Source organism: Antechinus flavipes, chromosome 5 (assembly GCF_016432865.1).
Source record: "Antechinus flavipes isolate AdamAnt ecotype Samford, QLD, Australia chromosome 5, AdamAnt_v2, whole genome shotgun sequence".
NCBI lineage: Eukaryota > Metazoa > Chordata > Mammalia > Dasyuromorphia > Dasyuridae > Antechinus > Antechinus flavipes.
The window spans coordinates 85,081,270-85,099,265 of record NC_067402.1 but is presented as its reverse complement, the minus strand read 5'-3'; the positions used below and the strand labels follow the sequence as shown (position 1 = coordinate 85,099,265).

The 17,996-nt window shown below is 33.8% G+C and overlaps 1 protein-coding gene across 9 annotated transcripts in view; it reads left to right on the top strand.

Annotated features, from left to right (window-relative positions):
• The window catches only part of RBM33 (RNA binding motif protein 33), a 170,416-nt gene that overhangs the window by 55,394 nt on the left and 97,026 nt on the right, over positions 1 to 17,996 (top strand). For all 9 annotated transcript variants that reach the window (XM_051961072.1, XM_051961069.1, XM_051961075.1 and 6 more), the window contains one exon: positions 2,175 to 2,484. In XM_051961072.1, coding sequence (XP_051817032.1) covers positions 2,175 to 2,484 — 310 coding nt within the window. The remainder of the gene's footprint in view (positions 1 to 2,174; positions 2,485 to 17,996) is intronic.

Below are 17,996 nucleotides of genomic sequence, written 5' to 3'. Positions count from 1 at the left end.
ATCGACTTATTTATTTATTCCCCCATTTCTATTTTATGTAATAGTTCAATCAGGAAATTGAGTTTAGTTTGACTTTCATGCTGCAGCTGTTTCATTTTGAGTTAATCTTTTAACTTCTTTGGGCCTTAATTTCATTTTCTGTAAACTGGGGCCAGACTGTTATTATTAATCAGTCACTCAGTAAATTATTAAGTACTTACTAGATGACCGAACTGCTTTAAGTTTTGGGTGTTGGGACAAGATACAAAGACAAAAACACTAATCCTGTCCTTTAGGAACTCACATACTAGTAGAAAATACAACATGCAAATAATTTTGTTTGTTCATTGTAAATTCAGAAATAGAAGGTAATCTCAGAGGAAAAGCTCTAGCTATGGGATTGACAGATGTAGTAGCTGGGAAAAGTCTGCAGAAGGTGAGATTTGAGCTGAGTCTTGAAGGAAGCTAGTCAGGCTATAAGGTGGAAGTCTAGATGGAAACCATTCCATGCATGTGTAATAGTACAGTCATAGTGCTAGGAAATGGAGTGTCATGGATAAAGAGCAACAAGTAGGCTATTGTAGTTATATTATAAAATGTATGAAATGAAGAAAAATATAAGAAGCCTTGAAAGATAAGAAGGGAATTGTTGCAAAAGACTTTTGAATACCAGAGAATTTTACATTTGATCCTACGTTAGTTTTGGACTAATCTTTCTTCAGCAGAATAAGAAGAACCATACCTTTCTCTTAAATTCCCATGCTGAGTGTTTATTTCATGTTAAACCAATAATCCCACCCCTTTACCATGAATTGGTTTAGTTGATTTAGATCTCAGAAATTGTCCAAGATACATTAGGCACATTTTCTAGGTGATAACACTTTACCTTTAATCAGAATTCCTTAGTTTTTCCCTAATGTAATGGAGCGCTATTATTGTTTATTCAGTATGGGAGGATAGTTTTAATTTTTCCTATAGATCTAGCATTTATAAATGTATTTTAATGTCAATTTTATCTCTGTGTTTTGAAACAAACATGGAAGCTAAGTATTTTTAATATATTTAGATTATAGTGCTGCTTTTTGATTTTTTTAGTCATTGACACTTCAAGAGCTTAAGTTGAACTGAAGTTAAATAAAAGTTTGACCTCTAGTTTGTTTAGATATAGTCCCCTTTTCTAAATTCTTAGCAGTCATATAATTTGAAAATCTAAAAATTAAAAAAATTAATATTATCATGAGGAATTTATTTTGAGGATAATGGAAGATTAATGTTTATATCCAGAATTTCTAATAATGTTTATAAGATTGCATTGTTGTTGCTCTCCTCTAATGTGAAAATTGCTAGACCATCTCTTTTCGATCTGTTACTATTCCTAATTCCCAGAGAAACAGTTTTTCCTCCACAAAGTTTCACCATTTTTCTTTAATATATATTTTTTAAAGTGTCATGTAATTGTGTGGGGAAAACTCTAGCTGAGAACAGGGAATTTGGACCATGCTGATTATATGGTTTACTGGCCAATGCGACCTTGGGAAAGACACTTTAATTTCTTTTTATCTCAATTTCCTTGTCTATATCACTTGTTCAGCTTATATCATTTTGATAGGGTAAGGGAATGTGAACACATTTAAAAAGCAAAATGCAATGTCTATAATAAAATTTCTGTAATATTAAGGAGATATAGGGGAAATGTAGCAAATTGGATAGGTATTTGATAAAACCTATTGTACCACCCATCCTGGGTTTGAGCAGGACTTTGCAAACTTAAGACCTTTGGGACTGCTTAGACTATAATGATTTAAATCCTGAGGGGGTATTAGGAGGGAATATGGTTCCTTGGAATCTAGATGCTGACATATTATTATTTTGGGAAATTCTGATGGGAATGGTCCTGGATGGCCTGGAATATTTAGTCAGTTGATAATTAGTTTTGGACTAATCTTTCTTCAGCAGAATAAGAATCACCTTACGTTTCTCTTAAATCCCCATGCTAAGTGTTTATTTCATGTTAAACCAAAAAATCCCACCCCTTTACCATGAATGGGTTTAATTGATTTAGATTTTAGAAATTGTCCAAGCTATATTAGGCACATTTTCTAAGTGATAACACTTTACATTTAATTAGAATTCCTTAGTTTTTCCCTAAAATGATTTTTGACTTGTTTGGATTTATTTCTTACTTTGGTTTTCAGACTCACTCACCGAGGTTAATTCCACCACCTCAGCCACAACCACAACCACAACCACAACCTCCACCTCCACCACCTCCGCCACCACCTCCTCAACAGCAACCTATTAGAAGTCTATTCCAGCAGCAACAGCTACAGCCTCTGCTTCCCTTACAGCATCCACATCATCCTTCTCCTCCTCAAGGAATGCATATGCCACCCCAAATGGAAACACCTAGGATAATGATGACCCCACCACCAGTGACCCCTCAACAACCGAAGAACATACATATAAATCCACATTTCAAAGGAACAGTAGTAACCCCAGTGCAAGGTAAGTCCTTTTGTAATCATCTTTTGTTGAGGAGGGAGCAATAAAGTAAATACATAACTCTATATCTGATAGACTTTTCATTGTTTTTCACTTCATTAAGTTATAATTGACAAAAATCCCTTCTGAGGTTACCATTGATTTTCTGTTCTTTAAGCTTCATAGAGACATTTTAGCAAAAGTCTTAATTTTTTTTTAAATTAAAATGATTAATTTTTTAAAAAAGGTAGCTTTTTTAATGGCTATCTGTAGCTTTACTATCATTTTTAAATTATGTTTTCAGAGAATTGCTAAAAAAAAAGTGCATACTTATTTTGTTTGATTAATTTCACATTTGAAGTATTAGCATTCTGCTTTTAATAAGGAATTTTATGCTTTTATTTGCACATAGTTTTCCATGTAGACCACATTGATTCTGCTCTCTAGAAAAGAAGCTCATTTTTCAATAATTGTATGTAAGTGATTCTGATATCAAAGCTTAGGGAAATAAATTTTGTTGCTATATGTAACTAAAGAGGAAAAATTTGTATTTTTGCCTTTTATCTGAAATTCAGTAAGCATTTATTAAATATGTACTATGTTTAAGGCACTGAAGATTCACTGACAAGAATGAAAAACATTCATGACTTTTATGTTTTCTTTGTCAGAATTGACATCCTTTTCTTTTGGAGGCTTAGCTACAACCTGTGGTAGAAGATCCTTTTGTGAGATTGAACTAGCTAGTTAACACTTTACTCTGCATTAAGGAATTACTAGTTTCTTGCCATGTGGAATGTGATTCCAATAAGAAAAAAGTTTTCCTATTTTTCATAGGAATTTTTGATCCCTTTTGATTTTTATCAAATTCGAGGAATTTGATATCGTAGCTGTGATGGCTCTTAGGGCATGCAAATCGTTCACAGTGGCACTGGCATCGACACACAGGGAAAACAAGTTAAGTGATTCTGACAAGTTTCTGGCCAGTAATAGAATGTGAAAAGGAAGATAGTGACCAAAAATAAAACCATTTTTAAATAGCAGATTTTTGCTTTAACTTCTTGGAAAAAAATTAAGAATATTTGTTTCAGATAAAATGGATGGCTCAAAAAGACTGTTGAAAGTGATGCTGCTTTCACTTGCTTTAATAATAGTGGAACTGCATTAAATCTAATTTGTCATATTAATTTTATTTATGTCTGCATCTGTTAATGTTATATATTTTCTTTTTCTTTTTCTTTTTTTTTTTAAAGCAAGTAGCTAAGTGGTTGAGGGCATGGCAAGTAAACTGACAGTTGGTTAGACACAAGTTTTTACATTAGTCTACCAGAGAAAAAGATTTTTAAAGCTCACTATGATTCAAGAACTAGTGCTTGTTTCTGATAAGTATTTCAGAATTTTTTTACAAATTAGCTAATTGTTTTATCAGCTTGTAAAACATTTTCTAGCTCTTCTCATCTTTTTATAATACAGGTTAAAGCAGTCAATCATGAATATGAGTTACTAATGAAATATCCTTATTGTGTTTTTAATTTTTTTTAAAGAAATTGAATCTATACAAGTCTTTTGTGTGCTTTTGGAGGTTGCCTGATACTTTACATTTTGGAATTATTTGAAGTGGGAGTTTCTATTCTATTATTGCTTCTTGCTGTTGATTTTTAAAGATTTATTTTTTAGCTTGTAACTTTGTTAATAGTTTCAGTTAGTATATTTGCTGGTTGTCTAGCATGTTCTGAATAAATCATATTATTAGGAAATAGATATGCTTCTACCTAGCTTCATGCATTTAATTTCTTTCTCTTATTTTATTCCTGTTGCTAGAATTTCTAAGACTATATCAGATAATAAAGGGGAGAATAGCTTCATTCCTATTATTGGAAAAGACCAGTATATCTTCATTACATGTGATACTTTTGTAGAGAGAAGATGACCATAGATAATGCTAGTGCTTTGAGCCCTCCATCTCCTGCTGGGTGTGGCATATCCCCTGAAGAAAGGGTGCTAGGGGACAGGGCAGGTCTCTTCCATGTGTTCTAAATCAAACAGTTGTCTCTATTCCAGCACAGGGCATCTTGTGCTTCTTGCTGTCAGCCTAATCTCCCAGCTGGGTTATAGAGAACCTCTGGTACAAAGAACAACCTCTTCTTCAATTTCATTCCTCCTATTTTTTGCTGTGCCTGTCCTTTGAGGGAAGAGGAGTGGTGCCCTCTACTCAATGATAAACATTCTCACACCTTTTGTTCGTATCCTTGACATCCTAGAGACTTTCCAACTGTAGATTATCATATCCAGTCAATATCCCTTATTATTTGATTCCTTGTTCTCAACCCCCACCGAGTTTGATCCTAAGTCTGCATCATCCTTTCACTATGCTCTCTAGAATGCCTATTCCATAGCCAAAAACTTAACTTCATTTAAATTTTTTTCCTTTCCCACTCCTTTTGTCTACTAATTTGAAGATACATCTTCCTTGGCCACTCTTTTCAGTACTGGCTTCATCTTCATTCACTCACTCTCCTTAGCTTGCTGTTTGAGTGGGAGAAATACCCTTTACTTCCCATTGGTACTTCTAGGTTTTTTTCCTTTCCTCACATTAGTCAGTAATCTTTCTTCCTTTTAAGTCATTGCTATTCATATCTAACACCCAATCAAAATTTTGGTAGCTATTACTTACAGATGTACAGGTCTGCCCCTTTCCTTTCTCTTTTTATTTATTTTTATTTTTTTAATTTTTTTTATTATTTTTTTATAACTTTTTATTGATAGAACCCATGCCAGGGTAAATTTTTTTTTTTTACAGCATTATCCCTTGCATTCACTTCTGTTCTGATTTTTCCCCTCCCTCCCTCCACCCCCTCTCCTAAATGGTAAGCAGTCCTTTACATGTTGAATAGGTTACAGTATATCCTAGATACAACATATGTGTGCAGAACTGAACAGTTTTCTTGTTGCACAGGGAGAATTGAATTCAGAAGGTAGAAATAACCCGGGAAGAAAAACAAAAATGCAAGCAGTTTATATTCATTTCCCAGTATTCTTTCTTTGGGTGTAGCTGCTTCTGTCCATCTTTGATCTGAATTAACTCTCTTTATTGAAGAGATCCACTTCCATCAGAATATATCTTGAAACAGTATCATTGTTGAGGTATATAATGATCTCCTGGTTCTGCTCGTTTCACTTAGCGTCAGTTCATGTAAGTCTCGCCAGTCCTCTCTGTATTCATCCTGCTGGTCATTCCTTACAGAACAATAATATTCCATAACATTCATATACCACAATTTACTCAACCATTCTCCAATTGATGGGCATACTTTAATTTTCCAGCTTCTAGCCACTACAAACAGGGCTGCCACAAACATTTTGGCACATACAGGTCCCTTTCCTTTCTCTAGTATCTCTTTGGGGTTTAAGCCCAGTAGAAACACTGCTGAATCAAAGGATATGCACAATTTGATAACTTTTTGAGCATAATTCCAAATTGCTCTCCAGAATGGCTGGATGTGTTCACAATTCCACCAACAATGTATCAGTGTCCCTGTTTTCCCACATCCCCTCCAACATTCCACATTATCTTTCCCTGTCATTCTAGCCAATCTGACAGGTGTGTAGTGGTATCTCAGAGTTGTCTTAATTTGCATTTCTCTGATTAATAATGATTTGGGACATATTTTCATATGTCTATAAATAGTTTCAATTTCTTTGAGAATTGTCTGTTCATATCCTTTGACCATTTATCAATTGGAGAATGGTTCCCTTTCCTTTCTCATTAAATTTTATACCTGGCTTCCAGTTTTTCACTCCTGTACAGCTCCTGCTCTGATATGAGGGAACTTCAGCATATGTCTTAATTCTCCCTTAAATATTCTAAATACTAAGTTCCGCAACATAGTCTACTCCTCCATCCCACCTCAACCACACACAAAGATGATGTTCTTTGTTCAGGAATGTATCATTCCATGCTCAAAAATTTTGAAATCCTATCACCCAATCACAATTTTTGTCTTTTCACCTCTCCCTTTCTCTTCCCCTATGTAATCCTACTCTTCATTCACAGTATGACCTCAATCCTTTGACTCTTCAGTTTTCCTCCAGATCATCTCCTTTGCACTAGCCATTCTTCTTTTTTACCATTTTTACTCCTAGGTATCTCCATCCCCTTAATCATAACACTGATTAATATGTAGTCAAGCCCAGTCTTGGATTACTTTTGATACTCATTATATCTGTACATACACATGTGCTGCTAAACCATGATGGAGAAAATCATGCAACTGTTTGAATCCACTACTTAAAGTTCATAACTTCAATTGGGTTGTCACTGCTGCTGGAACAGTTCTACTATACCTCCCTAATTAACTTACTATTTCACTCTCCACAGTTGCTTTTCAAATGTATAATCCATCTTCAAACCTCTTATGACCTCTTCCTTTCCCCCCACTTTCTCAACTGAGAACCTTGATTCATATTTTACAGAAAAAAATTAAAGTCATTTACTATGAGTTAACCTTTCCTCCCCTTTTATTCATCTTCTGTCAGATGTTTTTTGTCACTGTTTCTTCGTTTTCTTTTATTCCTCATGATAGAAACTAGGCACTGATCAGCATCTAACACCCTATGTCAAGATAAGATTCGAAATGGGTTTATGATTAAACCAGTACAGCCAAGATTAGACTGGAATCAGAAAACTTGGAAAAAAACCAGTGTTTCTGATAAAGGGTTATTTCTAAAATATATAGAAAATTGACTCAAATTTATAAGAATATAAGCCATTACCCAGTTGATAAATGGTCAAAGAATATGAACAGGCAATTTTCAGCTAGAGAAATTAAAGCCATTTCTACTCATATGAAAAAATACTTTAAATCACTATTCATTAGAGAAATGCAAATTAAGGCAACTCTGAAATACCACTTCACACCTGTCAGGTTGCTAAGATGATAGGAAAAGATAATGATAAATATTGGAGGGAAAGTGGAAAAACTGGAACACTAATACATTGTTGGTAGAGTTTTGAAGTGATCTAACCATTCTGGAGAGTAATTTGCAACTATGCCCAAAGGGCATTCAAACTGTGCTTACCTTGTGATACAGCAATGTCTCTACTGGGTCTGTCTCCCAATGAGATTATAAAAAAGGGAAAAGTACCCACATGTGCTAAAATGTTTGTAGTGGCAAGGAACTGGAAACTGAGTTGATGCCCATCAGTTGAAGAATGGCTGAGTAAGTTGGTATCTTATATAGTATCTGATAATGGTATCTTAATGTAATGGAATATTATTTCTACATAAGAAATGATCAGCAGGCTGATTTCAGAAAGACCTGGAAAGACTTATATGAACTGTACTAAGTGAAGTGAGTAGAACCAAGAGAACATTGTTCATAGCAGCAAGATCATTTGATGATCAGTTGTGATGGTCTTGACTCTTTTCAACAGTGAGGTGATTCAAGGCATTTCCAATGGATTTGGGATGGTAGGAGCCATCTGCATCTAGAGAGAGAATTGTAGACTGAATGTAGATCAAAGCATTGTGTATTCACTTTTTTTTTTTTTAATGATGATATATTGTTTGCTTGGTTTTTTCTTTCTCGTGTTTTTTTTTCTTCATTTGATCTGATTTTTGTTGAGCAGCATAATGAATGTGGAAATACATTTAGAAAAATTACATATGTTTAGCCTATAGTGGATTGCTTGCTATCTAGGGGAGGGATGAAGGGATATAGGTAAGGAAAAAAATTTGTAATGTAGGGTTTTGCAAGAGTGAATGTTGAAAACTATGTGGTTGGAAAAATAAAAACCTATTATTAAAAAAATAAAAAAAGAGCAATTAAGGAGCCATGGGCAAAAAGAACTCAAGATTGGTACATAAATAAATATGTAAGTTTAAGGTTTCATCTCCTAAAAATGTGCCTTACACCAGTAAAGTTATAGATCTAGATCAAAACAAATTAGATTTTTGATTGTATAACTTTTCTCTCTGCCTTTTCTCACTTCTATTCTTATCTACTTAGCACAGGGCTATGCATATGATTAGGTACTTAGTACCTTGGATGCATTATATGTCGTTGTGCCTTAAAACAATTGTGTGTTTTGAATAAGCAGACTTTCTTTGAGCATGCTCACTTGAAAAGAAAAGTAGGTTATTTTTCTGCTTATACTTTAAAGACTTCTTAAAAGATTTTTTCCAATCATAATTGGCAGTTTTTATCTGAAAAACATACAAACTGTTTATGTTAAAGTTACTTCAAGGAATGGTTGATGCACATTAAGTCAGTGATACCTGTAAGATTTTGGCTATAACCTCATTTGCTTATAAATAATGGAGTTTGCATTTTATCAGTCAAAATCTTTTTGTATAAAAAAAGTTCCATGAAGGGATTGTTGGCAGTAGAATATTAGTATATGGACTTTGTGTTTTTTCTTTGCATTTATTAGAGAGACCCAGTGCTCTTCAAGGGCAGTGTAGCATTGTCCCATTGCTTAACTAGCATAGTGATTTATCTATAGTAGGCATTAATAAATATATCAATATTTCTACATCTTAATATTGAATTGTAACATTCAGGCTATTTTGTCCTGAGTCTGTACACAGTACTATATTATGTATCTAGAATACCTCTGGTCCAGACAAAGGAATCTTTGTTTTCCTCAATTCCCTCTGTAGCTAACAAAATCTCACACTTTTTTGGAGGCTCCTGAGTTGTTTTAAAAAAAAAAAAAAACATAGCTGAAAAAAGCCAAAATTTTGATTCACATTATGGAAGGAAAGGAGTTCTCTTTGTGAATGAGCAGTGTGTCTAAAAGACCAATTTTCTTTTCTTTCTTTTTTTTTTTTTTAAATTAATAATGCTGAGAATGGTAAAAGCACCAGAAATCAAAAGAGATGGGAAGGGAGAAAATGAAATAAGTGCCACAGAAATTAGAAATAACCAGGGGTGGGGGTGGCTAGCAACATATACTACATAGTAGGAGAGAAAAGAGTTGATGGTGATGAGACAGAAGATAGAGTTTCTCTGAAAACTGGAGGCAAAATGCTTTTTGCACCTCAGTAGCCAAAACCAGTTTAGTAATTAATTAAATAATACTCTGTATCAAGTATTGTACTCAAAGTTGGTGAAATGAAATAAATAAAAATAAAACAGATCCAACCCTCAAGAACTTATATTTCTGGAAAGAAGGGGCATCCCTCAACAGAAATAAGAATGTTAGGAAAAGATAATAAGTTTTGGTTTAAACAACATTTCCAACAAAATTTTTTATAGTCAAAAGTTGTGGTTTTTCCAGTAATGTATGACTGTGAGAGTTGGACTTTAAGGAAACTGAGCACTGCAGAATCAACGCTTTTGAATTGTGATACTGGAGAAGTCTTGAGAGCCTTTGGACAGCAATAAAATCAAATTGGGCAATACTTAGAGGAATTAATTCAGACTCTTCATTGGAAGTACAAATACAGAAGATATATCTTCAGTATATTGAGTGCAAAATAAAAAGACAGAATTTATTGGAAAAGACTGATGTTAGGAAAGATTGAAGGCTAAAGGAGAAGGAGATGTCAGAGGATGAGATGGATAGTGTCATGGAAGCAATGAAGATTAGCTTGGACAAACTTCCAGACATAGTGGAGGGTAGAAGAACCTGAAGTCCATGGGGTCATGAAGGGTCAGAGATGACAGAAAGGTAGAACAAAAAAGGTTTTGAGATGTCTATGAGGAATCCATTTGAAAATGTCTAATAATTGGTGATGTACTGAATATCAAGAATTATACTAAAATTGGATATCTAAATCTGGACATCATTTGCATAAAGATGGTTACTGAATCTATTGGAGCTTGTGAAATCACAGAGAGAGTAGAGTACAAGAGGGCCTTCCTAGAAAAAAGCATTTTGAAATCTAATTAGGGTTAAGACGTGGATGATGCTACTGGATAGAAGATTGAGAAAAACTAGTCAGATTGAAGCAGGGTAAAAACAAGTCAGAAGAAAATATTTAGGTAGAGAGTTTGTTTAGTAGTATCAGTTGCTTTAATTCTCTTCTTCTAAAGTTATATCAACTATAGAGTAGTTCTGTAGTGTTGGGATGATATTTGAGATCTCAGTCATACTATATACTTCGTGCCATGCTATAGGCATTTCTATATTATGGACAGGTGAAGTTCCTGGTAACCCCTTTATTAACCCTTAAAATGCTACATATAGGGTCATATCAGCCTTAAGATATATATTTTATTGCCAGGTAATTAATTGTATCATTCCACAAGTTTGGAGTTTGTTCGCCTTGAAGAAGGGGTATTGTTTGGAAATAGCCATTTAATTATCCAGTGTAATCTTACTGAGGTCAGCCTCTATATCTGTATTCCAAACTATAATCAACTATACTATATCACATAAAAATAAACTTGAGTCATTCACAAAAATGTTATCTTTCCTTTTACATGATATATTTCAAAAGGCAACAGCAAGGCAGAGGAAAAGACTGAACCTGTCCAAATATATGTGGAAGAAATAAATGCTAGAGAAGACATAAGTCTAAAATTATGCAGCTTTTGCAAGGAGCCATTCTTAGTCCCCTTTAATGTTAATGTATCCCTTCTATTATTCCCAATTTAGACTGTACGTCTTGTTTGTACATGTTGGCAAGTTGTTTCTCCCATTAGATTGTAAGTTTCCTTGAGAGTTGCGGTTGTTTTTTGCCTTTGTTTTTTTTTTTTTTGGTGGTATCTCTAGTACTAACACAGTCCTTTGCGCGTAGTAAGTGCTTGATAAATGATTGTTGTGTTTATTTGATTAAAATCTTCTGTTTTCAGAATATATCAAAATGGACAGAGAAATAAAAGCTGCTGACGAGTCATTGACAAGTACTATCTCATATACTTCATTCTTGTCTATAAAAACATTATGAGGAGTATCTGTATTCAATCGTGAAGATTTCACATCCAACTTTATATGTAGACCACATTTTTATGGTCATCTGCACAGTTGATTATGCAAAAAATCCCTCTTATTTGTTGATTTAAGCAAGTATTTTACTAAGCAAAATGTAACTTTTAAGAGCTCTCCTTATACAAGTTGCTTCTCTTATGCATATTAGAATTATGCAAAATTCTATTACAGCCTTTACTTTAGAGAAAATTCAAGTGCTTTGGGGAATTTTCTTGTAATCCATGGTATCAAACAGGGAAACATTTTTGTGTTTTTTAATTTTTTCTCCAAAGACATTGCCCAATGTTGTGGAATATGTGATACATGAGGTCCAAATAAAAGATTGCTTACTCAGTACCAGGCACATACAAAGAATCGGCAATCCCAACTCCCATTCAAATGGGAGTATGTATTAAAAAGAAATTTTTACAAGATAGTTAAATATAAATGAACTCTAATAATAAACTCTTTATTCACTCTAGGATCAGATATAAAATTGTCTATTTCACTTTTAAAGCTATTGTAACCTAACATCTTCTACCTTTTCAGTCTTCATATACTTTATTATTTCCCATATATTTTGTGGTCCAGTGATACAGGCCTCCTTGTTACTTCTTGAACACAATATTCTTAACACCCTACTTGATGCATGTTAATTGGCCTTTCTCTGTACTTGAAATTTCTAATATATCTTCTTGCTTCCTTCAAATTCCATATAAAAATTCCATCTCCCTCTCTCCCTTCCCCCAAGGCAATTGGGGTTAAGTGACTTGCCCAGGGTCACACAGCTAGGAAGTCTTAAGTGTCTGAGACCAGATTTGAACTCAGGTTTTCCTGACTTCAGGGCTGGTGCTATCCACTGCACCACTTAGCTGCCCTCAAAATTCCATTTTTTTTTTTAAAACAAGGCTTTCCTGATTCACCTTAATATAAGTTCATTCCCTCCATCATTATGTTTGATTCAAACTGTATATCTATCTTGTTTCTACATAGTTGTTTGCATGTGGTCTCCTCCATTAATCTATGAATTCCTTGAGAGCAAGGTCTAGTTTTGTTTTTGACCTTTTTTTTGTTTGTTTTACTTTTCTTTGTATTTTAAGAACTTAGCACAGTACAGATCACGCAGTAAAGTACTTAGTAAATGTTTACTGACTTGATTACAAAGTAGTTGAAGAACAAGGGCCTTAACATTTGGAGGCTCAGGAAAGACTTCATGCAGAAAATGGTATCTGCGCTGTATTTTTACAGACTTTAATTCTGAACTGAAGATAAAATCCAGTGTTACAAAATAGTTTGTTTTTATAGCATTAGTGAGAACAAAGTGGATTGAAAAAAAAAGTGGTTTCTTATATTAACCCTAATTCTAACACTCAATTAGCTATATGACCATGAACAATTCATTGAGGAGCATACATTTTTTCATCTGTAAAATAAAAATAAAATTTGTTTTATGTACTTTTGTGAAGGTAGCTATGTGAACCTAAAAGTGCCCTGTTCACTTGAATTTATATCCTTGGGCTTATTTTGAACAAATGTTACAGAGAATCATTGAGCTTAGCCTAAAATTAGGGAAGAAATAAAGATTAAGCTACATGGTCACTTGGAAAATTATGCTATTTTTTAGTAATTGCAAACTTTTTGCTGCTATAAATGTTTGCTTTGATCATCATCGGTGACACTAAGTGATTGCCAGTTCTAGAATATTTTAATTTTAGAAGAATTATGCTCATAAATGATGATGGAACGATGCACATTGGGTATAAACAGATCATTGTTATATAACCATTGATTCTTGCACCTTCCTCTCAAGATTGTTAGGATTAAATGAGATAATATTTATAAAGTACTTAGCATAAAATTTGGCACATATAGTTGATTTTAATAATTTGTCCTCTCCCTTTTCTTGTCTACTTGGAATTGGGAAGAAAAGGCAGAATTGGTAGTCAGTAAGGAATCTCTAATATGAGTAGGGAAATACAGTTTCATTTTTATGTTGCTCCTTTTTTGTGTCTCAGTAACAGTGTTCAGGTTATTTCATATTAGTATAAGCACTGTGAATGTCCATATTTAACATTGTTGGGACATAAGAAAAAAAAAATCCCAGAATCCTCAACATTGTATATTTAATTATACCTTTTCCGCTGAGATTTGCCTGGTTGTCCAACTCTCTATACTGTCCTTGTTCCCTTTCTACTCATTACCATATATAGGTAAGTTTTATTACATATAACAGCTCCATTTTCTTTGAATGATTCCTAAGCATGTTAATTAATTTAAGCTCAGGTTAGTAATGTTGATTCAATCCTCAAGATGCTTTCATTTTTGAATATCTATGACCTGATTTTATGCTTTTTCTCTTCTGAAAAGGAAAGAGAAAAAAATTCTGAAATAGATGTATCTACTTTCTCTCTTCTTGCTTATTTTTCAACCCTTCAAGATCTGGCTTCCAAATTCATTGCTCTTTGAACTTTGGAATGCTTTTTAAAGATCTGATAGTTTCTTCTCAATCTTCATCCTCCTTGATTCCTTTATCTAGCATTTGCTATTGTTGATCTTTCTCTCATTGGAAACATTTTTCTGGGGTTTTGTGACACTGTTCCTTTTTTGTTGGGCTATTACCTTTGTGATCACTTGTTAATTTTCTTTGGTGGTTTATCATCCAAATGATATTTTCATAGTGGAGGTGTTTTCTAATTCTGTCCTGGATACTCTCCATTTTTTTCATTTGGTGAGTAAGTTTAATTTGATTATCATCTCTATACCATAGACGATTGGTCTGTGTTTCCCAGTCTCTCCTCTGAGCTCCATTTTCATGTTATCAAGTACTGTTGGACATTTTTAAAAAATATTTTATTTGTTTTAATCCACATTTCTTCTTCCCAAACCCCAATTTAGAAAACAGAAAAAACAAAACCAATTGCGAAAATGTGAAGTATTAATCAAAATAATTTTCTATCTAAATTTTTTTTGACTCATTCTGTATTCTGAATCCTTTACTTCTCTATCATAAGGAGAGGAGCCTATTTCTTCATTAGTACCCTGGAATCCAGGTTGATCATTATGGTGATAATATTCTATCATATTTATGTTGCAACTTTTTCACCTATTCCCTGTCTTAGGGAATATCCTCTCGAATTCCCATTCTCTATCACCTCAAAAAGAGATGTAAATATTTTTTGTGTATTATTAACCTTTGTTTTGTTTCCCTTAACCCACTCTTCCACTAATTCCTTCTACCTTCTTGAATTAAGTGTATTTCTGTAAGTTTGTGTGTGTGTGTGTATATATTTTTCTTTGACCATTTCAGGTGAGAAAGAAGTTCAAGTGTCAACTTGAACTCCTTCTACCCTCTTTTCCATGTGTATAATGATTACATGATAGCATTTTAACTCTCTTCACTTCCTCCCCAAACACACACAGCATATTTCTCTTCCCCTCTTTTTCCAGTCTTTTCTTTAAGCTCATCAAACCATAACAGAAACATTTCTAGGCCTGGTTTAATTGGGCTACCTCTTTGAATTGAGATGATGATAATGAGATTCAGAGGGGACATTATCTTCCCATATTTGAGTATAAAGCAGTTTTTCCTTGTTTTGCCATGGTTCGTTCATGTGTGATCCTGACTATGGCTCCTTTTTTCTGGATGCTTGAAGTATTTTTTTCTTTGACTGGGAAGTGCTGGTTTGGAGGTATGATATTCTTGGGAGTTTTCATTTGGGGGTGGTCAGTGTATGCTTTCTATTTCCATTTTGCCTTCTGTTTCTAAGAGATTTGGGAATTTTTTTTCAAGATTTATTGAAATATGCTGTTCAGGTTGTTTTTTTTTGATTGTGATATTCAGATAGTCTATGATTTTAAATTATTTTCCTTGAACTGTTTACCAGGTCAGTTGTTTTTACTATGAGATACTTTATATATTCTTCTGTTTTTTCTAGCCTTTTGATTTTGTTAATATTTATTGATACCTTATGAAATTACTGTTTTCTGTTTGGTCATTTTGAATTTTCAGGAGTTTGTTGCTTAGGTAACATTGTATACATCTTGTGTCAGTCTTTCTATTTTTCCATGTTTGTTATTTCTTTTATAATTCTTTTTTGGCAAGTGCTCTCATTCTGTTTATAAAAACATTTTAAACTTTTTTCACTCAGTATGATGGAGTTTTTTTTTTTTATTTTTTTTTTTTTTTTTTTTTTTTTTTTTTTTTTTTTGTTCTAGCTTACTTCCTGGGTTTGAACTTGTTGTTTGGAGATAATCTTGATGGAGATAACCCCTACTTGGGTTGGTCTTTTTTCTACTACTTTTTTTTTTTTTTTTGTTTTGAATATTGTGTTATTTGTGGATCTCAGGGAAAAACTGGGGATCTGCAAGATTTCAGTGCTCCCCAAAGTGGTCTGATTCAGGGCAAAATCTTGTAGTTGATCCTGGCCCCCTGCTTCTAAACTTCCCCCAACTCTGTTGAAGGAGTAAAGTGCTGCTGGACTCCACCTCTTACCAACTAACTGGAAATACTTTTGTATTCATAGCAGAATTATAGATTCTCTTTTGGTCTGGGATTCCTGCCTTGGTTATTTGTTAAAGTTATTTACCTTAAACACAATAATGATCATGCCACTTTCCGATTCAATAACCTCCAATGTCTCCCTATTGCCTATAAAGTCCTGAGTTTTCTTCATAATCTGATCCCCTCCTTCCTTTTCATCTTCATTGCACATGATTCCCCTTCCAGCATTCTTTGATCCAGTTAGGCTGGAATTCTTACTGTTCTTAATCTTGCCATCCTTTTTCCACCCTTTCCACTGAATTTACTTCATGTGTGCAATGTGCTTCTCTCTCACCTTGTAGAATCCTTTACTTTCTTCAAGACTCAGTGGAAGCTTGACCTTATATTTTCCTAATCCCCCATTTCCTATAATTACTAGTACTTCCTTTAACTACCTTATATTTATTTATTTTTAAAATTCTAGATATACTTATTGTATATGTTTATTTTGTCTCCTCTCAAAAAATGTACTTTTTTATGACAAGAATTATTTCAGTTTTTTCGTGGATGCCCTGTGTCTGGCATAGTTCTTGGCTCATTGTAAGCATTTATAAATTGCCTGTTCATTGATTGGGTCTTTGAGCTTTGCTGCCTTTTTCTCTGATATTTGCCACTTGTTAACAATGACAGTTTACATGCTAGAAATGGTAGAAAACAAAGTGAAGATTTTTATGTCTGATGAAGGAAATGGAGCTAGTTTTGTGACCGGAGTGAGATCCAGAAATGATACATTGATGTCTTGAGATTTTCAGACTTAGAGAGCTAGTTTTCATACACTGGATATACTAAGGGAGACAGAGGGAAATGGAGCCAATTTATGCAAAAGTGTAGAGGATATTTATGGGAACATATTTTGTATGTTGCAGAATCATTTCCATTTTTTAAAAAGTTTAATTTTTAGCATGTAAAGGATTAGCTCTCAGCTGTTTACAACACCTGCTCTCCTGTATTTTGGATAGCAGCGGTTTTATTCATAATCACTTTATTGAATTCTAATAATTTGTGATAACAAGTTTTGTTATTTTCCCTTCAAAATGGTAATGCATTTAAGTATGGATCTGTTAGAAGGGAATGCAGCTATTGTTGAGGGGGAGGGGCAGAAGGAAGGTAGGTTGGCACAAAAAGAAAGAAAATCATTGTGTTGAGAGGACCTAAACTACAGTAGATTAGGTGAGCCACCTAAAGGATGATAACGTGGAAATAATACTGAATTTGGAGAGTTAGTACCTGGAATTTGATTCTGGGTTTTACCTCATTTTTTCTTTATTCATTGGTCTGCTCTCTTCTCTGTTGAACCCTTATGGATTATATGGATCTATATATCTACTGATTTTCCTTAAATTTAAGAATTTTTATGGAGACAACTTGCTTCTTCCTCTTCACTTTACCTTTAGAGTCTTTTAAAATTACCTTATCTATGCATACTACACTACAGTTAACTTGGTACAGTGATTTTTCACATAAATAATTCATACTTTCCTTTTCCTTTCAGGAATGTTTAGTATCCCATTCTCATCCCAAATTCCTACCCTGTAAAGCCCATTTCCTTAATGAAACCTCCTCTCATTTTTCTGTCCTCCAATAATGATTTCATTTCTACTTAATTGACATTTTGTTTGTGGCTCTTCATGCACTTAGATGATCAACTTTATTTCTGTATTTTTTTTAACCACTGTGATTGAAAGTAGGATGTTTAGATCTTACCTAGTGTTTAGCATATTGTTTTGTACAAAAAAAATTTTTGCTTTTGTTTTTGTTTTTGCTGAGGCAATTGGGGTTAAGTGATTTGCCCAGGGTCACTGGGCTAGGAAGTGGTAAGTGTTTGAGACTAGATTGTGATTCACACTCAGTTCCCACAGTCCTCTTTCTGGGGGCAGATGGCTCTCTTCATTATACCCCACACAAATTTTTAAAGCAGAAGTTAGATGACCACATGGGCATGTTGGAGAGGGAATTCTTAATGATCCAGATGACCTCTGAGGTTCTTTTTAGTTGAGATTTCTGATTTTATGAATTGACCTTTTGGATTCTTAGTCTAAATCTAAGCAATGTTGATGAATTTGTGTGTCATTTTATTTCCTG